The sequence below is a fragment of the Astyanax mexicanus genome, chromosome 9, assembly GCF_023375975.1.
Source record: "Astyanax mexicanus isolate ESR-SI-001 chromosome 9, AstMex3_surface, whole genome shotgun sequence".
Classification (NCBI taxonomy): Eukaryota; Metazoa; Chordata; class Actinopteri; order Characiformes; family Acestrorhamphidae; genus Astyanax; species Astyanax mexicanus.
The window spans coordinates 46,339,790-46,365,000 of record NC_064416.1 but is presented as its reverse complement, the minus strand read 5'-3'; the positions used below and the strand labels follow the sequence as shown (position 1 = coordinate 46,365,000).

At 38.6% G+C, this 25,211-nt stretch overlaps 1 protein-coding gene across 15 annotated transcripts in view; it reads right to left on the bottom strand.

Moving 5' to 3' along the window:
* Positions 1 to 25,211, bottom strand: part of LOC103022324 (ryanodine receptor 1) — a 175,025-nt gene that overhangs the window by 123,746 nt on the left and 26,068 nt on the right. For 11 of the 15 annotated variants that reach the window (XM_049483340.1, XM_049483345.1, XM_049483348.1 and 8 more), the window contains exons 2-13: positions 12,678 to 12,797; positions 10,926 to 11,027; positions 9,391 to 9,411; positions 6,260 to 6,334; positions 6,039 to 6,117; positions 5,160 to 5,272; positions 4,844 to 4,943; positions 4,402 to 4,498; positions 4,206 to 4,280; positions 2,845 to 3,001; positions 2,045 to 2,209; positions 63 to 184 (exon numbers count right to left, since the gene is read on the bottom strand). In XM_049483340.1, coding sequence (XP_049339297.1) covers positions 63 to 184; positions 2,045 to 2,209; positions 2,845 to 3,001; positions 4,206 to 4,280; positions 4,402 to 4,498; positions 4,844 to 4,943; positions 5,160 to 5,272; positions 6,039 to 6,117; positions 6,260 to 6,334; positions 9,391 to 9,411; positions 10,926 to 11,027; positions 12,678 to 12,797 — 1,226 coding nt within the window. The remainder of the gene's footprint in view (positions 1 to 62; positions 185 to 2,044; positions 2,210 to 2,844; positions 3,002 to 4,205; positions 4,281 to 4,401; positions 4,499 to 4,843; positions 4,944 to 5,159; positions 5,273 to 6,038; positions 6,118 to 6,259; positions 6,335 to 9,390; positions 9,412 to 10,925; positions 11,028 to 12,677; positions 12,798 to 25,211) is intronic. The other 4 variants (XM_049483344.1, XM_049483351.1, XM_049483352.1 and 1 more) reach the window with 1 other exon arrangement.

Here is a 25,211-nt window from a genome sequence, read left to right as displayed (position 1 = left end):
GAACGTTCATGCAGCTGCTGAGTGTTGTGGAGAGTGTGGCTGAAGCTGCCACTGTGTCGTACTTGATGAACTGATTAAAAAGGCCCGTGGTGCTGTAGATCATTCGTGCTGCCTGAGACTCCTCTGTCTGAGAGCGCGACAGCAGCAGCGCGTCGTCCATATGGCCCTCCTGATGCAGAATGACCTGAAGGACAAACGAAGCAGGAAAACAGTCACGAAACAAAACACATTGCACTCAGCATGGTACTGCCCACTGAGGGCATTTTAGGTTGCCAGACCTGCAAATCTTTATAGAATTTTATGAGTAAAAACCAGGAGCTGCCCACCCAAATAAAAAAAATAAATAGTGATTAAAAGTGGTTAAACACAACATCAGCATTTTTTGATTCAGCATTTATTTAGAGGATTATCAGTGAGGACTGTTAGCAGCTTGTGTTGGTGAGTGATGAACAGAATTAAGCTCAGTAAGGTGTTATTATTATTTTATTGTGTAGTTCAGAGATGTGCTGATCATAAAGAACACTCTGCTGTGAAAAAAAACTAGAGCTGCAACTAATGACTATTTTAGTAATCAGCTAATCTGCCGATTATTTGTTTGAGTAGTCGATTAGTCACAATTATTTTTTGTCACACCCTCCGTTTGTATTTCTTACTGGTGAGGACTGCTAAACATTACGGCCCCAAGACCAATTTTGCAGTACATTTTAATAGTTTATTTTAATTATAATAAACTAAAAATTACATTGCATATTATAGGAAACATTTACACAGGTTGGATGTTATTTTCCGGAAGTCCTAGAATACATGTATGTTTTTAACCTCCCTAAAACAACTGTTTGTCTAAGAAAAGAAAGTTTCCTACATCTACATCATTAAAGTATATAGTTCCTGTAACATATAACCAGTTTTTCTCCCTAACACTCCCTAATATTAATGAGGGAGTGAATCCTGTTTAAACTCACCTCAGCTTAGCTCACTCTCTGCAATAATTTAACTCTCCACAGGTAATATAGAAGTATGTGTTTAAACTGTACCGAACTAGTAAAGACAGACTGTGGAGTATTGTGTGGAGTGCTGCTATTACTCTGTTTAACATGCCAGTGTACAGTGTATCTTACAAATGGTAAGCATTAAATTAATAAACTAAACTACACTACCAGTCAAACGTTTGGACACCTTAAATTCAGTGTTGTTTCATTATTTTAAAATGTTCTGCACTGTAGATGTAAACTAGTCATTAAACTATAAAGAAAAAATATTACAAATGATTTTGTACACTAAAAAGTGTTAAACAAACCAGAATGTCTTTTATATTTTAGATTCTTCTAAAAGTAGCACCTCTTGTTTAGATTAGAAAGCTTTCCACATCTTGGCTTTGATTTTCTCAATCAGCCTTATGAGGTAGAGTCACCTGTAATTTCAGGCTTTCAGTTAACAGCTGTGCTGAGTTTTTTAAGAGTTAATTATTGAAATTTCTTGCACTTTAATGTGTTTGAGAGCATCAGTTGTAAAGTGGTGGAGAGGTAGAGTTACAGGTATACAGTGAATAGTGAATATTTAAGTAATGTTCTAATCCAGATTGTAAGAAGCAACAACTACTCAACTAAGTAATGAAATAAATGAAGCTTAATCCGAAACATTTCAAGGACTGAAAGTTTTTTTAATTGCAGACACAAAGAGCATCAAACATGTTATGATGAAACTGGTTCTCATCAGGACCTCCCTAGGAAAAGAAGAGCAAGAGTTCCCTCTGTTACACAGAATAAGTTCATTAGAGTTACCAGCTTCCCAGATAAAAGCATCTAAATGCTTCTTCACAGAGTATTTTGGTTTGTTTAACACTTCTAAGTTACTATCTGATTCCTTATGTGTTTCTTCATACTCTGGATCATAATCTGAAATTTAACGAGAAGGTGTGTCCAGACTTTAGCTGGTACTGTACACATTAAATGATAAAAGAAGAAGCTTAAGTACTATATATAGTATAGTATATGTGGCATAACAAAATTAGACATGGTGAGGAGTCTCTGAGTCTGTACTGTACCCTTCTCTTCATGGTACCCAGACGAGCTGCTTTGGCATCGAGTGCGGCGTAGGTGAGCCAAAGGCCTGTGGAGACGTGCTGCACGAAACACATGGATTCACCGTATTTGATCTCAGGTATACCCATACCCTCCACATCCCGCTTCTTAGCCACTTCCACCTTCTCCTGCTCAGAGGCAACACAGAAATACAGAGAGAAGAAGGAGATGTAAATCAGGGAGATTTTGTAAAACTTGAAATTTTATTAGAGAAAAAGAAAAATCTAGTAAAACTATGCAGGGCCTAAATCAATCCTAAATCTCTTAAATCAGCAAAAACTTAAAACATCTACAGAGTACCACATCGCAGAGTGGTTCAGTGGTCTAAAGTGCTGCCACTATGAGCGGGAGGTCGCAGGTTTGAACCCACGCTCATGCAGCTTTGCCATCTAGCAGTCGGTGCTCAGAGAGCAAAATTGACCCTCCCTCCGGGTGGGTAGATGGCGCTCTCTCCACACATCACTCCTAGGGTGATGTCTGCAGCACAGGGCGTCTGTGAGCTGATGTATCAGAACCGAGTCACTGCACTTTCCTCCGAGCAGCATCAGCAGCAGCTCGAAAAGAAGCAGTGGCTGACTACACATGTATCAGAGGAAGCATGTGTTAGTCTTCTCCCTCCTGGTGTGTTGGGGTATTACTAGGGATAGGGGGAGTCCTAGTGAGTGGGTTAGGTAATTGGCCGCGTAAATTGGGGAGAAAATGGGAAAAAATAAACATTACAAAAAATTAAATTAAGAAAAAAAAAAAAAAAACATCTACAGACCTTAGAGGCACGGAAGCAGAAGGCAGAGAGTTTGGTGTTAGCTTTCTCTGGATCGAGCACCATCAGACCCTTCTCCTCATCCAGGCACACATAACGGCCGGTGGAGATATGGCGAATGCGGAACGCCTGACCCCACTTCATGTGACCTCCACTCCAGCTACAGGGAACAAGCAATAAAGCATGTTATCTACAAGTAATTATGATCATATTTGTATTTAACTACTTTTTTTCACCCTGCACTGTGAATGTTAACATGAAATCCAAGTATAATCCCAAAGGGTTCACATACTTTTTCTTACAACAGCATACCAACAGCATTAACAGTATCAAATGTTCAGCAGAGTCCCCTGATCAAGAATTATCAAAAACATGTTCATATTTATTAACAACACTGCTGCTATATGCAGAGCTTAGTTCCCATAATTGGCTAAAAATTGTCTAAACACAAGATTACTAGACTGTATTCCAAATGTAACTTAGTAGTTTTGTTAAACACATAATTCACATAATTCTTTGGAAGGCATCCAAGTTTCATGCCAAGTAAGTGATTGGTGGCTCTATAAAAACAAAAAATCTGTTTCTTAATGGCTACTTTTCCAATTAAGTTTAATCTTTGCCTGTTGCATCTTTTGCCCATTTGACAAGTGATTTATTAAGGACAAATCAATAATAAAAAAATTGCAGTTTGAAAGATTGAAAATAATACAATTTAAACTAATCTCTGGGTTTTCATCAAATGTTTGCAAATCAAGTCTCAGAACAATCTCTGGAATGTATAAAAAATTTAAAGTATAAAATTATTAAAATAACTTGAGTTTTATTGAATCTATTGGCAGCAGTACATAAATTAATCAGTACGCAGTGGTTTACACAAACTGGTTAACTGTAACTGGTTCTAACTTTATTATAGAGAATATAAAATTGTAACCAAACTGACAACTTCCACAAGGACATCATACCCTAAAATCTTTAATATTTTTTTAAAATATTGTATTTATAAAACTATTTAATATATCTATTATTATTTTTTATAATATTTGATAAAAGCAATAATAATACAAAGCATCTCAATTTGATTGTAAAAATTGTAAAGAAGGTGCTGGGTTCCTTTGTACTCTCTCACAACAAATTGCAAAAAGTTGTATTTTTCAGGCTGCCAAGTGGCATCTCTGTAAAACACGCATCTATGAACTGTAAGGTTGTGGGTTTGATCCCAACCTTAAATCTAAAATCTGATTTTATTAACTTAATCTCACTACTGGTTCATATCTTTGACCACTGTGATACTATACTATTGCTACACTCCTAAACTTTCAGCATGTAAACGCACGTCTGCAAAAAAAAACAGAAGCTTCTCTTGCCTGATTCTCAGAGGTTCAAGTCTCCACAAAGAGCGAGCTTGACTGCACACGGCTCCCGACTCATACTGAGCAATCCTGATAAAGCATGGAGACACAGACAGAGAGACAGACAGAGAGAGAGCAATAAAGAGGTAGTTTAAGCCATGTTAGCAGACATTAAACAGAGTTCTTGTGTGTATACTGTTGTTTCTCTCACATGCGCTGATCTTCTCCTTGATCAGGAGGTGATATGGCCAAACACTCGTCCATATGACCGTGGAACAAGCGCAGAACATGGCCTCCAGTTAAGAATCCTGTAGTAGAGAATGATTAAGCCATATGTATCCTGAATTGCTGTTTTCAGACAGTAATGGACCAGAGACTCTGCATCGCTTTCCATCCAATAAAGCCTAGAGATTTAACCTCTTAACAGGCAGACCTTTTCGTAAATATTCTGTCTGATATTGCACGTCTATATCTTAAGGATTTCTACTCAAGCATTATGTAAAAAGTTTTGATAAGAGATGTTACTGAAAATCTTCAGTAACAGAAAATATATATATTTTTACAGACTATGAACACTTATTTTCTGGTCTATTTTTTTTTAATACATAAGGGTTTTGTATCACCTACACTTACGACCCATTAAACATTCTCACCTTCAGCAAGCTCACAGCCTGAACACACTGGGTTCATGTTCCAGAGCGTCTGCATGAACGAGGCGTCCACCATCAGATCTCCGCTGGCCATTGACAGATGCTGCAGGAACACAAACGCAACAGCTTGAACCAAAAACAGCTCAATACACAGAGGAAAACACACCCAGAGATGTCTCAATAATATTTTATATGCCAGAAGAAGGTAAAAACTGTGTATGAGTGTGTGTGTGTGTGTGTGTCTCACTGCATGAGAAGAACTAATACAGCAGAGAGCACTAAGACACTAAGAGCTCATCTCCAAGAAAGTGAATCATACCAGGTATCTCTCAGACGACACGCTAACCAGGATGAGGTCGTCTCCCACTCTGACCTTCTCACCTTCTGACCTTTGCTTGGAGGCAGGATGGATAGTCCACCAGCATGCTTCACCTGTGGACACATTAAAGCCAACGCACATTTTTATTTACAGTATAATGAATTACAGAACGAATATATATTTATGTACTAAAGCAGGAATCCAAACACTATTTTCATTGATATAATGTTTCAGACCCAGATCATCCGTTGAACCAATGACAAGTTTTGCAATGTGTTGCGTAGACTGCTTGACAACTGGTCATTAATCTTCTGCCATGGTTTATTGCTTGGCACAAAGATTATTGTTGAATAGTCACGCAATCGGCCAATTCTGGTCCTGGAGCCCAACTCTACCCTGAATATTTTAGAGAATTTCCTGCACTTAAAAAAATTAAGTACACTAAGCTAAGTAAACAAAACTATAGTTCTTAAAAAATATATATTTTAAAGTCAAACGAGTGCTGGATGTTAATCTACACAGATGTTTTACCTGAAAACTGTTTATTTGTTTACTTAGATAAGTAAAGCACTTTGTTTATTTACAGTAAGCTTAGATTTCCAGATAACCAGGCCCATAATACTCACCTCTATTCAATAAAAAAAAAAAAGTTAAAAAAGCAACTACCAGCCAAAGCATTTATGAAACTATACCCCAAAAATTATCAGATCGTATTGGAGTGCACAATCAATTCACGGTTCAGGAAAAAAGTGCTCATGTGTCAAAACAAACCAGAGATAATTGTGAGTTCCTTCCACAAATGAGCCCATAATTGGTCTTGGTGCAATTTATTCATAAGACAGATGTCCCTAAGAACCGATTAGACACAAGCGTGTGTACCTGTAGAGTCTTCTTGCAAGCCCACATCAATGGCCAGCTTGTCTGTGAGTGAACGTGAGGTGGTCAGGCAACTGAGGTACTACAAAACAAGGACAGAAAGAGAAAAAAAAATGAATACATACATTTTCATAGTATATCATACTGTATCATAGTGTAACGCATTCTTCTACAGAGAATAATTGATTTGAATGTAATTGTCAAAGAACACATCTGTTGCTCACCATGCTTGAGTGGTTGTGTCTCAGGAGGATAGCATGGCCATACAGCAGGGTCCTGTGGGCGCCTCCTTGGGAGGACTGGAAATGGAAAGCCAGAAGAGAGAAAAGAAGTTATACCAGCTTCTACTCATCCGATCTGAACAGAGGGAGTGAGCAGGCATGGCTGCAGGTGGGTGGGTAGGTTTATGTGTATGTTGTATATATAGGTGTGTGTGTGTGTGTGTGTGTGTGTGTGTGTGTGTGTGTGTGTGTGTGTGTTTGTTTGTGTTTGTGTGGGTATGTGTGTGTGGTGTGGAACCAGCCACCCCCTCAAAACCAAAAATAAAAAAAGTGCGGTCTTCATCCTTCTTACATAAAGACAGAAAGACAGACAGAAATATAGGGAACACAACAGAAAGAACGGCATCATGGGAGAGAGAAGGAAGAGGAGCCGCACCAAAGATGACTCTGCATCTCTTCACCTCCTGTCACACTCAAAGGAAGTGAGTTACAGCACCACAGGAAACGCACACACACCCATACAGAACTAACCAGTACACAGACAGGTCACACCAAACTGGGAAGGGTCAGAAAAGGCCGGAACCAGGACGGCAGTCTCGTCCTGCGGTCTGCTTACCTTTACTCAACATCCAGTGAGGTTTAGAAATGAGAAAACATGATTATTGTTGTTATTATGGATTATAATCACCACCATTACCACTGTAACCACGGTTACCATCATCACCAACATTATCATCACCATCAGTAGTATGGCTTGGGTGAGAGAGAGAATGCACACTGCAGGTCTTCGAGGTTAATCCACCTGGACAGTAGTGGCCAAACGGTGTGGGTCAGTGTGTTACACCACCATCTGTCTGTCTGTCTGTCCATATTAGCAGTTAGAGCTGCTATGAGGGGGCAGGGCTGTTCCTAACTCTCTCAACACCTCAGGTGTCAGATTCCACCCCCATTGACACCCTCCCTTTCCCACCCTCTCTCTCTCTCTCTCTCTCTGGGACTCTCTGCTGGGCTGCATGCCATGCTATTCTCATCCCCCAGTCTTCCGATAGCTGCAGCAGCAGCAGAGGAAAAAGCCCCTTGTTTGCAGAGCCAGGTGGACCCCCGCTAAGGCCATCCGGAACGCTCTCTCTCCCTCTTATGAGATTAATACCCAGCTATTACCACAGGCTGTCTGTTACATACTTCAGTCTCAATGGCGGTTTAGAGGATCTGAGGGGTGTTTCTGTACGGCTTACTAAAGGCCATAGAGAGATCAGAAGCATAGAATGGAGAAAGTGGATGATATATAATAAAAAAAGAGTGTACAAAACAAAGAAAATAGTGAAAAATCAAATGTACACAATTTCCGTCCTAAACGTTCACCGTGTTCCAAATTTTTATGCAAGTAATATGTTTCTCAGATTTTCCTAAATGGTCAATGCAAATAAGACACAGTATAATTTCAATCATGTCCCGTTAAGTATACATCAAATTTTATTGAACAAACCTCGCTATGATAACAGTTTTCTTTTTATAATTTTTTTTTTTCAGCAGCAAAGAGATCCTTTTTCTTTCCCATATTGCTTGAAACCTGTGGTCTGCTTAATAATGAAAAAAAAAACTATTATCATTGGGAGGGTTGTTCAATAAAATTGGATTTATACTTAACGGGTCATGACTTGAAATTATACTAACTGTCATTTGTATTGACCATTTAGAAAAAAAAAATCTCTATTTTAGAGAAAAATATCAATATCAAATAATAATCTGAAACATGTCAAAAATGTGTTTTCTCCTTATGATTTTTTTTTACATTGTACATTTAATATGTAAGACTATATTAAATCTATACACATGCACAAGCCTTAAACAAACCAGAACATGTTTTATACTTTAGATTCTTCTAAGTATCACATGTATCTTTGAGGACAGATCTGAAGACTCTTGGTGAGATTTTAATCTCAGTGTCTTCATGAGGGAGAGTCACCTGGAATAGTTTTCTCAGCATCTTGAAGGAAGGAGTTTCTGGAGGTGCTGAACAATAGTTGCTGCTGCTATTTTTACAAATATATTTTCCACTCTTCCAATTGAAAGCAAATTTGCCACTTACTAAACATTACATTTAATCTTTTCACGGGTTGATGACATTATCTTAGATGTTGTAGCACCGTTAACATTAAAATGGTTCTAGGAGTTGGGTAATTACAGGTACTATAATTCTGAATAAATCAGAATTCTGTGAAATTATTTATTTGCATATATTTGTTCATTCATAAAATACAATTATTCATTTATCTATGTGTTTGTGATCTTCTCTAGCAGGTTTATGTGTTGGTAAAGTGAGCCTCGTGGTTTCAGTACAACAACTGGAACTAAGTACATTTTGATGAGTCTGTGTACATTTGTTTTTCCACCAAACTATTCTTTAAAGATGAAAGTGCTGTTGGCCCAGAGTGAGGGATTTAGTGTTTAGTAGTAACGATGAAAATAAAAGGGAAAAAATAATACGAGAAGGATCATTAGAGTCAGAGAAAGGAAAGAAGATGGAAGTGAATGTTAGTGAAATGGTTACGGTGCTGCATGAAACAAACGGCAGTGAGGCCGAAACAGGTCCAAAAAAGACCCTGCATTTCTTTGGGTGAGGAGTCGGTCTGAACGTCCATCACCGACCGAGGAAAAGAAACACAGAGTTTTCTTTAAAAACCTGTGACCCTGAACGGCTCATCAAAATGAAGCCCTTAAAGATACTTGGTGTGTGATGGACTAAGGTCAAAGGGGGCTGGGAGTGATATAGCCTGGAACTGAGTCACGGGATCAGTTACAGATCAGGATGCTCTCTCTCTCTCTCTCTTTCTTTCTCTCTGTAGTATACATACTGTAGACCTAGCCCCTGTTTGAAATATCATGTAGGAAGTGAATACGTTTTCAGCTGTGCCAAATAGTGGACAAAATGAGGAACAGGTGGCATTGGGATCAAATCCGAGGAGGATGGAAAGGCCCGGGGAGATGAACAGTAACTGCAGCACCATTTCATTTCATCCATAAAACACACTAAGTAAGAAGAGACAGGAGGGAGTGGAAAAGAGGAGCTGAGATTGAATAGGGGGTAAACAGATGAACATATGAGTACATTACACATGTGCAAAACAACATACCCATTGGTCCAAATCGACTGCCTAAGGTTGGCAGAGAAAAGGGACGAGGGGTCAGAAAAGAGACAAAAGGCAAAGTAGGTTAAGATTCACTAATGAATTCACTGGAATCTACCCAACACCACTTCACAAACACAGCAACACTGCTTTAAAATTTTAAAAATTTAAAAATTAAGTGCAATGCACAATAAACATCCCATACAGCAGCACACTCTGATTACTATTCACATTAAACAATATATAAACACACAAAACAAAAAAAGAGAAAAGATTAATCCAAACAGAAGCAGAATGGGACTCTACAGACCCATTAATGACTATTAGCATTATTCCCACTGTATTCCTCTATGTTTCCACATAAAACATCCAAATTCACCGTTTTCAATACACTCTTAAAAATAAAGCTTTTTAACAGTTTATAACAAAATTCTCTTCCTCTAAACATCTTACCCAAGCCTAACAGAACTAACACTGAAATATAGTGCTGGGCAGTATAATGGTTCATCTGGTAGAACAGCACCGCCAAAGAAGCAGATACGCTAGATCGCTAGCTAACATAAGCAATTTAGCATAACAAGCGAATACACTGGAGAAATGGTAGCTTGGTTCTGTCCTACTTGGAGACAAATGAGAACAGCACTTTATCTGAGGAGCTCCTGCTGCTGTTCCTCACTGCATGAGTGTGTTTATATGAGTAAAATAGAAAAACAACAGCAAACAGCATTTACTCATTTTCGAAAATCACACAATCGATCCACATCTCAGAAGAAAAGTTTCTCTCGTCCCCCAAACGAGCCCAAAATCAGTCCATTTATTCAGCACAAGTGATAAAACTCCTTAAAACTCTGGATATGAGGTGCAAATAAACTTCAAGAGCAGTAACTATAGCCTTGTTTAAATATATTAATAGTATATCTCAAAGGATTGTGGCTAAGTTTAATACTGTAATGCACCTAATGGCTTCAAGAATAACATATTGTGTCTTACTTTTTGTTTAGAGGGGGTATTTTACTTGAATAAATTGTTTAGTAGCATATAATAATAATGTAATAGGAACAGATTCTATATGACCTAACTATCATCCATCTGCTTACAAACATATCAGCCAGGGGACACAAGCAACAGTACTTGCAGGAGCAGCTCATAAATTTATCGATTTATCTATTGTTTGGTTGTCCAGGAGCAGTGCCTCATAACCCAGAAAAGTCTTTTTTTATCTTATCAATGACTTTTTTTAAAGACCCTCTGTTGCCCCAGTTTCTAAAATAAATACAAAGCATACAAACATTTAGGAAACTTTATTCTTAAGAGTGTGATTAATCTCGCATTGCCCATAACCAAGAATAATTTGCACTCTTATTGCTCGTATTACTGAAGATAAACTCCTCTACATGGAACCTCTCACCTCCACACGATTAAAAAACACTTTCACTCTCTCCACTTTCTCCTCATATTCACTTCATTTCACTTCATCCTTCACTCTGTTATTCCCTCTGTCTCTCCCCTCATCCTGCATCCAAGCTTGTTCTGGCTCTCACCTCACTCAGATCCACGGTGTTGGCCAGCATCTCCTGCAGAGCTCGCACCGAGAGCGACTGCTCCAGCACAAAGGCGCAGATCGCCAGGTCAGGGGGCACATTCTGGAGGGGGACAGCGACACAAGACACGTCAACACTTAACAAAACATCTCTTTTTAATCATCACAGCATCCTAATACAGGTGTGAGGATGAGTTAAAGGCAAGTCAGTCACATCAATCTGTTCATATCAGCAGTTCAACAGTCTCTGAATCTAGTGGGATATCCTGATGTTGGCCAGTGTTGTCTGTGTGGTGTGTTATTCTAGAAGTCTTGAGGTGTTTAGGTGAGGCACTGCCCACTGGGTGATAAGAAGAGTAGAGATAAAATTACAAGGTTACTTTCTCTACTTAGTGTTTTCTTTACTTAGCTTTATTTTTACTATTTTTATATTTTTACTATACCTTTTCTTATGTTTCTTTTTTATATATTGTTATTTACTAAAGCCGGTCTATAATTGGAGGATGTGCAATGTAAGAATTTCATTGTGCAGTGTAACTGCTTGTTTCTGCTGTGCATATGACAATTTAACTCATGAATCTTGAATCTTAATGCACTGGCTATTATAACAAGTTGTAAGTCTGTAAGGGTGTTTTCACACTTTTCTGTAATTGATCTAAAAGTCCAAACCATCTAGAAAAGTGTTTCATACTGCAGAAGAACCGGACCACAGTTCAGTAGATCCGGACCAAGAATACCTCTTTTGGTTGGACTAAACTCTGGTTCTTTGGTCTTTTTTTGAAGAGTTACAGTTTTTTTTAACTTAGGCGCTTCCCCCAGCTTCCCCATTAAAAGGGAAACATGGCAATACTCTTCCTCACTTCACACATGTAGACATCCTTACTAATGTCACTCAATGTGCTTTATAAAAACAGACGTTTATTGATTGTGCTCCTTATAAACTTGTGTGTTTTAAAATTCCAAAAATATTATTATTACTGTAAAAATCTTCTGTTTTTGTGAACACTGTTTTTGTATTTTGGCTGCATTTGTCTTTTAATTATCAATAATTGAACACAGGGAATCATTGTGCTGACAGTTTTGGATTTATTCCATTAATAACAATGTGTCACTACTGCTGCATTTATCTGTTCCTGTAATTATTTGTAATTTAAAATAATATATTGTGATAAATATTGCATCTTTTAGTATTGAGATACCATCTGATAAACTAATGAATCTCTCCTGGACGGAAATTACAACTACAGTCCTGTAGACCACAAACTTCTGAATAATATGTGTAGCTCCAGTAAGAGGAATATTAAGCTGATTGGAGATTGTTGCCTGTGTCTGTGATCCATATTCAGTGAGGTACATGCCATGATACCAAACAGCCTTTAAACTGAAGACACCTGTGATGCTAATTGGTAATTAGCAAGTTCAGTGTTCAATGTGTTTTCTTTTTTTGTTATGCTTTTTTTACATTGTAAATTTAATATTGATGGCATTCTGTAAACATAGTGTTAAACAAACCAGAATATGTTTTATTTTACTTTAGATTCTTCTAGTAGCACATTTACCTTTGAGGACAGATCTGCCCACTATTGCTATTTCTTAAAAGTTTTCATGTCTTTAATATTAATCTACAATATCGAAAATAAATGTAATAAACAAATAAAGAAAAACATTGAATGAGAAGGTGTGTCCAGACTTTTGACTGGTACTATAATTAGACTCATGTGCATGTGGATGTGATGCTGATGGATGGGAGTACCTGGGCATTGGAAGTGTTTTCAAGGAAGCACAATCGGTTCCCAAAGCCTTCACAGGACAGGCACAGTTTGATCTGCTCCTTCAGGATGGTCGCTGAACACTGAAGCACTATTATGTCATCCTGGAGGAGGAAGAGATGGAGAAAAAGAGAGATAAAAACACTGAGAGAAGAAGAAGAAAGGCTACAGGAAATGCTGATGACCCTCATGAAACTACGGGCCTCATAAATACCTACTCATTCTGACTCCTGTAACAATGCTGGACAGTAATAGACAGTGATTTGTGTTGCTCAAACAAGCACACACACACACACACACACACACACACACACACACGCCAGGCCGTCAGCGACAGGCAGTTCAGGGGCCGTCTGGGGTGTAAATACACTAATAAACACTCTTAGCTCCAACCCTCCACCTGACACAGTGCATTCTCAGCTGTTCCCCCGTCACTCATTATATAAGCACACCATATCCCCCATATCTCCAGCTCGCTCTTTCCACTTCACACACTCCTCCTCTTATCTTCATCTCCCCAGCTAACAGAGAACACTATAAGAACGTTTTACAACATTTAGAAAAGTTTCCAAGAAGTTTAGATTATAACGTTACAGAAATAATGTTCCTGGAATGTTCAGAAAACGTGTGACAAAAAATGGTTTGATTTACACTGTTTTTAGAACATTTCCCACTTAAGGTGAATACTAACATTATGAAATTATTAAAAGCAACATTACTAAAAAAAAATAATAATAAAAATAAAAAATGACGGACCCAAGTGACATTAACAGAATGTTAAAAACACTAAATTAATTCTAAGAACATCCAGAAAACTTCAAGATTAAGTGTTAAATTAAATAAAACTGTAACATTCAGAAAACATTCTGCTAACCAAATATTGTTAACTGGGTTTTTATTGCTTTTATTATTATTACTATTATTATTTTTATTATTATTGCTTAAAGTTTTTTTTAGTTAATTTATTTATTCATATTTTTTATTGTATTATGTAAACATTAGTTTTAGCTTAATTTGTACTGATTTTTGTCATATTAATCTTATCTTCTTTTGATCTTAATTTCTTATTTATTAAACCAAGTTTATTATATTAATTATTATTTATATTTTTATTCTAATTCTTTTTTTATTATATATTTTATTATTTTATTTACTGTTATTTTAAAATCATTAAATTTAGTTATTATTTTCTTTGTCATGTCAGTACCTGTTTATGTAAATGCTTGGCTACACTGAAAATGAGGGTTGCCCTCAATGTAATTCCGAGTCAAAATAAAGTTTGATTGATTGATTAATTAATACAAACTGTGTCTTTTGTAACTATCTTGATAGTTGTCGACAATATGGATCTAAAAAAATCCCGATATTTTAAAATTAATTTTACAAGTATACTACTTAAACACTACAGATAGAAACAGCTTTTATTTATTATAAATATAACAGTTTTATACATTTTTTACAGTTTGAAACCAAACAAAATCTATGAGCTCTTTTATATTTCATTGTAATGAATAAAATAACAATAGTATTGTTATTATTGTTATTGTGCAATATTGCACAATAAAAAAAATGAACAAAAATAAAGTAATGTCAGCACAAAAGTCTATCATAAAACTAAAGTGCAGCACATTTAGTACAAGTATGTAAACTGCAAACGTACAGTTAGACGTAAACACAAATAAAATAGATTGCTTTCTAAAATAAAACGATACAATAATATGGGTTTTTTTGGTCAGCTCAAAAACATGAGTGATATTATTGTGTATGTATAATAATATACTGTAGCACACCCTTACTGCCTGATTTTATTTACTCTCTGCATTTTTACCAAGTTCATTGTTTTTTATCTATCTCTCTTTCTCTCTCTCCACCACCCCCAGGTGTCACAGTGTGACGTATGGGATGTTTCAGTGCTCCTGTTGTGGGCGGTATGGTATGCTGAATTGCTGACCCCGAGTGATGGGTATAGATGACATAATTTACCCTGCTGTGACGCACGTGTTTGACTTCCCCCAAATTCAGATGGGTGAAGCCTGTCCGCTCTTCAGCTGCGTGTGCTGTTCCTTTAGAGTTAGCTCATCGTTTATCTTCTGCCAGCCCAAATCTGTCTCCATGAGCTATTCCGCAGCCCCTGCACACTGGAAATGGGACAGTGTGCCCTCTGTTCTTCCCTCATGCCTCACTCTCACACACCTCACCCTTCAAAACCAGGGAACTGTAAGGTCTAAACCTATAAGCAGATCTTATTGAAATCTTACTTACGGGCTTATTACCAATACTGCCTCCACAATTTACATCAGTCTAGTTCACTACTGAAGGCCTTTCAACACCTTAACTAAAATGTAGTATGCTGTAAAACATGCTGTATGCTGTATATTGTGGTAAATCATTATTATTATTACGAGGTAATGCCTAAGCTGTGCAGGTCCTGTGCTTATGTGAGAGCTACAATACCATCATATTGTAGGTATTAAACTATATAATTCAGTCCCTCCAGACTAACTTTTTTAACAAAATGTTAGGATGAACCCAAATTTTCGACTTGTATTATTATATTATATTAACTTGTAAATAATACAAAGTAACAAAGATCTTTATTTGAAACACAATTCTAGAAGAAAGGTAATATACGGCAAATGTGCTGGTGTTTTAATGATCTTAAATTTAAGCTTAAATCTCTCAAGATAAATGGAATAAAAAACAAAAGGTAAAAGTGCAAGTGTTTTAAGGGCTTCAAAACGAATATCTAATAGCTCAATATCTTATGGATTGTTCTCTCTTTCTCTCTCTCTCTCTCTACATTATATATGTAGAGAGAGAGAGAGAGAGAGAGAGAGAGAGAGAGAGAGAGAAAAAGAGAGCGAGAAAGTTTGATGCACCTTTATTCACCTAAATTACAAAATATATATTACAAATAAAAGTTACATGCCAGCGGTTACTTCAATATGTCTTTAAAAAAACTACACTCAAAGACATTTTTACATTAATAGTTAAAATGTGTTGCACTGCAATAATAATATATCTGCGCTGAATAAAACGCTTAACTTTAGATGCAATGTTTAAGAGAATTTAGATATTTGACCATATTTTGATCAAAAGCTTACTTAATAAAGTAAAAATAAAATAACATTGAATTTCTTTATTGTTCTTGGTTTATTATGACACGTAGCAGATAGTGAATTAGCTGCAGTGTCTAACCGCTAACCGGCGACGCTAACTGTGTTTCCTAGCTAAATTATCACAGTTTTTTAATAACAAGTTGATTTCTTAGTGCTGGTTAAAGTGGGTAGGATCTGTTGTTTGATATTTGATGTGAATTATGGCTATAATTTACTTGGGTTAGTTAACTTTTACTTATTACATTCACAATGCCGGATTGTAGCTGATGGCTCATTGCTAGCTAAGCTAACAGATTCCAGATTTTACTGAAGAGGGCTAATGGCTAACTAGCGATGCTAACTGTATTTCCAAACTAAATTAATCACTGTTTTTAACAGCAGATGGGTGTGTTTGTGCTGCTTAGTGTTTGTAGATCCTGTGGTTTTATGGGATATGTGAAAACAGCGAAAGCTGTTTTAATTATGTTAATAAACAGTACAACACGGAATAAGACTATTTTCTTTTAGGAAACTTTGACAGCGCTGCGTCTTCTCCGCAGTGAAGACGTGAATCACATATCTAACCAGCCTGTACTGATTTATGCCCCCAATAACCCTTTAATAGTCTTCAGTAGCCAGTCTTACCTGGCAGCCGTGTCCACTAAACTCCGTAGTTTCTAAACCTTCTGAGGTGATCAGCGCGCACACTGCAACATAATGCCTTTAATTTTATCTGAGCAGAGCTGCGGCTTCCTCAGCGCGTCCAGTATAAACCGATACGGAGTGGAGGAGCTGGAGTGTGAGCACGGAAACTGCAGTGTGGAGCTCAGGTTGGAAACAAAACTTCTGCATATCTATAACTATAGTCCTTTGCTGTTGTAAGCTTGTGAGCTAACCCAGCTCGGTGACTTATGCTGCTTCTGAGGTTACCTGCTGTTGTTAGCTTGTGAGCTTACTGTAGAGAGCGGTATTATCCGTTTTTTGTGGATACCCTTTATTTTCTTTTCACTGCGAGGCGCATTAGTCCGACAAATGAACTGCAGAAACAGTTCTCCAGACTGACTGAGTTGAATCTGTAGCCCGTGGCTGGGCTGTAGCTCTGTGAGTGGTGTAAAGACAGCAGGGCTTGTTCTGCTGCTGCAGCTCCGGCTAGTGGTTGGATGAGAAACTGCAGCTTCCTGTAAGCGAGCAGTTTCACCCACAGCAATCCACACACAGCTCTGATAAACTGCTTAACCCTAAACTCCTGAATCGGATCGGCTAAACCAAAGGAAAATCGATCAGCAGTGTATCGGTATCGGCCAATTGTCAGCCAAAATACAGTATCGGCGATCGGCCGATACCGATACACTGCCGATCGATACACACAGTATCACTAACCCAAGTATTGACCAGAAAAATATAGACTTACCCTGTGTTCAGAATGGTTCAGTCATTAATTCCTTCATTATTCACTATAAAGTGTTTAACGTTACTATATAGTGAACTGACTAGTAAACAACTAAACAACAAACTATATTTGTCTGTGTTGCTCTGAGGACGTCGGACACAACACCATCGCACTGCACATACACTGGAAATTCTAATGTTCAATGTATGTAACTACACTACATTTTATGCTGCTAGTTAGCAAGTTAGCTAACAATATATGTACAGGGAATAAAATGCACTGTTTCAAACAGCTGACAGATTGTAAAGCATTAGTGCACTATTTCTGTAATAGGGAGCGATTGTGAATGCAGCTTTAGTTAGCTAACGTCAGCTAACAGGCTATCCGCTAACAGCCTAACCACTAGCAAGCTATCAGCTAACAGCCTAACTAACTATCCATTGACAGGCTAATTGCTAATAGGCTAACCGCTAACTGTCTATCCTCCAACGCGCTATCCGCTAACAGCCTAACTATTAATAGGCTACCCATTAACAGCCTAACCGCTAAAAGGCTAACCAATATCAGGCTCTCCGGCTATCAGGCTAACTGCTAACAGGTAGTGCTGGGCGGTATGACCAAAAATGTATTACATTTAAGCTTTGATTTCTATTGGGTTTACCTCACAAAAATTACACAACATATGAAAGAATCAAAATTCATTAGCAAAAATAAAAAACAGCTGAAGAATGTAAACAAGAGACCTTTTAAAGAGATACACCCACAACTTTAACATTGTTTTCTTTACAAAACAAAATATTTTAAATACTTCACGCCATTACTGATATTACAGTATTAAAATCAGCCACAGTTCCCTTCTTTGTTCAGTTAACAAACAAATTCAGTATCCTTTAAGCTACAGTATTAATATGCTTAAACAGGGCTATAGTTATTGCTCACCTTGTATCATCAAGTTTTAGGGAGTTTTCTACTTACTGAATAAATGATTCTGTACTCAGGACAGTTTTTGGGCTTGTCTGTGGGATATAGTGCTGTTTTCAGTCAGGAAGGAGAGAGGGACGAGTGTTTAGGCTCCATAGAGCTGAACTACGTCAACTCCAATTTTTGTTATGCTAACTGGCTAGCGTTAGCTAGTGAGCTGTATCTGCTGCTTTAGCGGTGCTGTTCCACACAGCACTCTGCAGTGTCTCAAGCGGTATGTGAAAAATGCATACTGGTTCTAAATTTCCATACTGTATTCTGTAAGAACTGGTCAGGGGCGCAACTACATACTTTTTGGGGTGTATGCAAATGTAATATCTGCGCCCCTGCCTAACCACTAACAAGCTACCTGCTAACTGCTAACAGACTATCCGTTAACAGGCTATCCACTCTCAGCCAAACTGCGAACAGTCTCTCTGCTAAGAGTCTTTCGCTCGCAGACTAACTGCTAACAGGCTATTCGCTAACAAGCTATCTGCTAACAGCCTAACTTCTAACAGGCTATCTGCTAACAGCCAAACCGCTCTCAGCCTAACTGCCAACAGGCTATCCGCTTACAGCCTAACTGCTAACAGGCTATCCGCTAACAGCCTAACCGCTCTCAGCCTAACTGCCAACAGGCTATCCGCTAACTGCCTAACCGCTCTCAGCCTAACTGCCAACAGGCTATCCGCTTACAGCCTAACTCCTAACAGGCTATCCGCTAACAGCCTAACCGCTCTCAGCCTAACTGCCAACAGGCTATCCGCTAACTGCCTAACCGCTCTCAGCCTAACTGCCAACAGGCTATCCACTTACAGCCTAACTGTTAACAGGCTATCCGCTAACAGCCTAACTATTAACAGGCTATCTGCTAACAGCCTAACTGCTAACAGGCTATCCACTCTCAGCCTAACTGCTAACAGGCTATCCACTCTCAGCCTAACTGCTAACAGGCTATCTGCTAACAGCTGTATGGAAGGTTTAGCGTTTTCCTTTGAGCACCCCCATTCTGTGGCCATCACAAATTCTCATGTATGAATGAGTTATTTGGCATGTCAGCCACGCTGTCATATTTATAAAATACTGACCTGGTATGGAGATACAGTTAAAAATTTAATTTTTGAAAAAAATACGATCATAATTCTCTAGAATTCCAGCGGCCTAATGCGCTGCCACTATGAGCGGGAGGTCGCAGGTTTGAACCCCCGCTCATGCAGCTTTGCCATCAAGCTGCTGGTGCTTAGAGGGAGCAAAATTGGCTCTGCTCCCTCTGGGGTGGATAGATGGCGCTCTCTCCCCATCACACTTAAGGTGATGCTGGGCGGCACGAGGCATCTGTGAGTGGATGAATCAGAACCTAGCCACTCTGCTTTCCCCCGAGCGCGCTAGCTGCTCAGGCAATGATTCATCCGCAGCAGCTCGAAAAAAGGGGTGATTGACTTCACACGTGTCGGAGGCGTGTGCTCGTCCGCATCCTCCAAGGGTTACGGGCGTCACCGGTAATGGGGACGCACAAAGGGGTGGGACAATTGGATAATTGGGAGAAAAATGGGGAAAAAACAGAAATAAAATTATATATATATAAAATCGTTAGGGAAAGATTAAAAACAAATTTTAATGGTTCTTAATTTGACTATTTGTGGAAAATGCAAAGTGTAAACCATTGCTGAGCATTCTTTAAAGAGTAAAATGGTTATTAAAATCATATAGAAAAACAAGATTTAGAACTGACAGTGTACTCTTTAAAGACAGTACACTGTGTGACTAAATTAATTTTTAATATGTTAATTCTGCCTTGAAATGGAATATGAATGTATAATTCACAGGGTTACTAAAATGGATTCGGGGCTTTTTTCTTTTCTTTGTCTGTTATCTGGGATTAATTATGAAAAAAAAGAAAGCCAGAGAAGTAAGCACGTATCAATGCTAGGCTAAACCCCTAGTCTTCTGGCTAGTATGACCTCTTCACTCCAACATCTGCTGAAACAAACTAGATTACCTCACACAAACACTCACTACACATCAGAATGGGAACGCAACTTAGAGGACAGATTAAAAATATACTGTAAAATTTGGCAATAATTAGAAAAAAAACATTTTGTTTTAGTGCTAAAAATACTTGTATTAGGACATAAATTACCAATATTAAAAGTAAAGAGTGTTAAATTATTAATTATTTATTGCTGTTATTCTCCCTATTGTCCAGTGACGTTTTATTAGATTTTGGAACATTGCTGTGAAGATCTGATTGCATTCAGTGACAAAAGCATTAGTAAGATCTAAATGTTGGATGATGATCACCACCCCAACCCATCCCCAACTTCCCAAAGGCACTCATTCCAGCTCAGTGCTGGAACCTTTATACCCTTTATAGCATTAGGCATAGTTCCAACAGGTTCATGTGACCTGGAACAAATCCTAGAATATTCTGTATCTCTGGAATGCTTTGATTAGCTTTTCCCCCAATATCTTCTCTCCAATTTAGTCAATTCCAAATAGCCTACTAGCTAGTAGGGCTGCACAATATGTCGTTTAAGCATCTCCATTGTGATGTGTGAATGCCCAATAGTCACATTGCAGGACATGTGATGTCACTTAAGGCAGTTAAATCAAACATTTCATGTTGTTATGTTTTGATTCTTAACACAAGAAGTAGATACACAGCGCTGTCTCTGTGTCTGTGTGAGTGGCAGGCTGCAGCTGCCTGGTGTCACACTGCAATTTAGTGACGCACTAAAGAACTTTACTAGTCTCTCTATACTTCATTTTATTTGATTTGTAGAATGTTAAGTTAGAGTTCAACAAGGTACTACTGTTAGGTGTTGTGCTGAATTCTAGCTCTCTGTCAGAATCCAACTCCCCTTCACATACACAGCCAACCCCACCCCACCCCATTTCCCTACTGTTACAGTACATAAATGAATTCCCAGTCTAAGCGTTTGTGTTCACACTGCTGTGTATGAACACAGCACACCTGATACTTTGGTTCAGACCCCAAAATGAAATGTCAGAATGTCTGAATCAAACAATTATGATTGACCGGAGGACCTTCCTTTTCTTTTCAAGTGTCGGAAATAGGCTTTCATAATTTTGAGCTACTGAGTTAATTAGCAATCAGAGCTTACTGGAAATAACTTCACTAAATTCACATCTCCACTTGATCATTTTAATGGGAGCACTGTGATACTGTGCCACACATATAAAGATTTTAGCATCATAAAACAAAACAATTGATTTTTGGAACTACTGAAAAAGGAAAAAGTAAGCTACGTGTCAGTGCAGGTGAAGTAGTGAACAGAAACCCAGACTAGCTGCCTCAGGCTGCTTTATAAAGAAATATAAAGAGTGTGTGAGTGTGTGACCCTGGCCCTGATATGGAGAAGAAGCGGTGTTCTGAATTTCTAAAAGCAGCCGGCTGCTTCAGTGACTCACACTTCTCACTGGCCCGGGACGATCGAATGACAAGGCAGTCGTGCACATCAGACCGGCGGTGATGAAGAATGGCAAGTTCCTCTCTTGTTCTCAAAGCTTCTCCTATAGATTCTTTCCTGCACTGGACATTTGACCTCTGAGGGCTTCTGGCTCTTTCTGAGAACATCGGGAAGCTACTAAACTATCAGTGGAATGTCTGTCCTACATTTGTTGTGCTCAAGTGCACTTATCAACACTTCTGAAACTGCTGCTAACACACTGAGAAAAGAACGCAGTCACTGACAGTTCTGTTCTGTAACACAACAGAAATCCAAGGCCAAAGGCATAGGAGCGGGTTTGACATTGGGGGGACACCCACCCTATAGTGCTTGCAGGATTACAGTTTATCACAGAAAAAAAAATCTGTATTTTTGTTTATTATTAGTCAAATCCAACCAAAGGTGACTTTACAAACCAAACGTGTTACTTCTAGGCCTGTCACGATAAAAATTTTTTTGCAAACGACATGTTGCCCCAGAAAGTATTGCGATAAACGATATTGTTGGCATTTTAAGACTATTAAATTGCATATAATGATAACATAATATCATAACAAAGGAACTGCACCTTTTTTTAAAGATAATAAACTTTCCATTCCTGTTCGCGGATCTAATTTTGGAACCCGAAAAGTTCCCAGCTTGAACCAAAGTAGGTTATATATATATATATATATATATATATATATATATATATATATATATATATATATACATTGCGAAGGGTGGAGGCAGGGGAACTGTGGGTCTGTCCCATATCATAACGTGCAGCCCCGGTCGGTCCCAGCTGGCCCGCGTTGGACCAGCATAAAGACTTTGCCTCAGCCTTCATTTGAGAGATAGACTGATGGTGAGAGAAAGGCTGAGGCAACACAAACCTAACCCTGCGTTCACACTGGAACGCGACAAGTCGCTTGTGTCGCCCAGCGTTTGTCGCTTGTGTTTCTAACCCTGCGTTCACACTGGAAAGCTACAAAGCAACAGGCGACCATTCATTTCCTATGGCAGGGCGCGGTTTGTCGCCGCGACACGCGAGAGGCGACAAGCGACAAAGCGACAGAGCGATAAGCGACACGGAGATGAATTTTCCTCAAGCTCAACGCCCGGGTTTATCATGGTCCAGCCTCCGACAAGAAAAAAGGCACAAAAAAGGAAACGCTTGGCCACTTTATTCTACAGCTATAACTCCCAAACTTGCTGGACTCTTGGGCGTTTCTGTGATTTAACTGCGCTGGAAACACAGCCATTCCCACAGATTGATGTGGGTCCACCCCGTTCAACAGAATGAACCGGGAAAGAAACTAGAAATTCAGAGAGCAGGAGCTTGAGGATGTCGAACCGCCTTGTTTGTGATTGGTCCAAAGAAAAACTAGGAGCCAATCGGGTTAGAATGTCGCTTCACCGCATCATAATTCATTTGCATAAAGTTGAGGAAAATTCATCTCCGTGTCGCTTATCGCTCTGTTGCTTTGTCGCTTGTCGCCTCTCGTGTGTCGCGGCGACAAACCGCGCCCTGCCATAGGAAATGAATGGTCGCCTGTTGCTTTGTCGCTTACCAGTGTGAACGCAGGGTTAGAAACACTAAAGTTAAGTGACTAAAGCCGAACCGGTCCTATGTTCTTTAAGTTTGTTTTGTGTAGGCCTGTCACGATAACAAAATTTTCAGGACTATATATTATTGAAGAAATTATTGCGATGAATGATAATATTGTCATTTTAAAGCACCACAATAGAAAATGCTTTTTTCCTGCTTGTGGGCTCCCAAAGGAGCTTTAAGAAAATGAGCCACAGTAAAAATATACTAGCATAATAATACTAGTACACTATTTTACAGTTAAACTAACTTTTGATTATTCACACATAGTTTCTCTCCAAAGACTTCTATCCAGTGCAATATGCTCCCAGTTATCCAGTGGTGTGTGGAACTTTTTTAGGTTGGTATGTATATATGTATATGCTACAAAACACACATTAGCTCAAAAACACACGTGTCCATATGATCAAAGACACAGATGGCTCAGTCATAGCTCTTGCTACAAGGAACACCAACATGTGCCCTCTCTGGGGGAACAATATTCATATTCAATATTCAGCTCAGGTTAGTGGCTTGTGTTTCCACTGTTTCAAAATAAAGTCGACATACCGGCTCATTCATGTTGATGGGTTCTCCCCGCTCAAAATACTCCCACACCGGAACGGTGTTACTCGGCATTAAAACAGACTACTGGACTACTCTTAACCTACTAAACTCTCTCTAAAGCTGTTTAGTTTTGAAAAAAGTCATATAAGCCTTAAATACTTTTGCAAGCTGTGTGTAGAGACACCTTCACTGATGCAGCTCTGCGTGCACTACACTTATTTCCTTACCGATAGATGTCGCTGTCAGACAGATTCATTGAGAGCCGGTGAGAGAGCAGCACAGTGCTGAAACTCGCTGGGACTCGTTCTCATGACATCTCATTATAGATGTCAGCACAAATGATCGCGATTAAAAAAATGTATCGTACGATAAGTGTATAACGCTACAGGCCTAGTTTTGGGTGTTGATTTTTTCATTTTTCCTTATAAAGCAACGTTTTGAGTTTATTTACTCCCGTGTGTCTGTGTCCCTCTGTGCTTCTGCACTAGCGGGTCATGGCCACAGACACAGTATATATGCATTTTGTAAGTGCAAACTCAATTGACGATATCACGATTATTAAAGTGATTGAGGTCATGTCCATTTATTGAATTTATTGAATGAAGTCGATAATGTAATAATTGTGAAAGGCCTAAGTTACTCTACATTACATTTACTATTGTTAGAAAAAAATATGCGTGCAATGTTCGAATTGTATATAAATTATGACAAATACACATATGAGTTTTCACCTTATTTTTAAAATAATATAACGACAGATTTGGTTATTGGCCTGTGAATTCTTTTGTATACTCACATTTTCTCTACTCTTTTAAAAAAATACTCAGTAGCTTTGGGTACTTCTTCTGATGGTGTCCTTTAATTAAATGAATGTAACCTTATGTTTCATAAAGATTTTTTGCAGAATTTAATATAAACTTAAGATAACCCAAAACCTCCCAGTCTGTTAGCAGAAGAAGAAGTTACCCAAAAGTTGTTTTTATTGCAGTATTTTGTTATTGTTGTAATACATTTCTCTCATCACTGACCTTGCGTGTAAAGCCGCTGCTGTGCCGAATTCAGTACCCCCGCCAGAAAAAGCACCCCCTCTCTGGATCACGCACCCACATCTTCTTGGCTTTAACATTACTTAGAAAATGGAAATAGAGAGGGGTGCTTTTCCTGGCGCTGTGCTGAATTCGGCACCATAGTACTGCTTAAATCTGCACCCCCGCCATGAAAAGCACCACCTCTCGGCAGCACATATGCACCGTCTGCTTGATAAAAGCGATAGAGATTATCTTTAATTAGAAATGCGCCCTAGAGAGGTGGGGTGGGGGGCTGGGTGGCAAATTCACCTTTTTCTGCTATTCCTCCCCAGTTTCTACGTCAATGTCCCAGGCTATGACAAGTTATGCATATCTGTCTTGGTTTGATGGTGGAAAGTGAATGTGCTGAAAAACACACTATATGGATAAAAG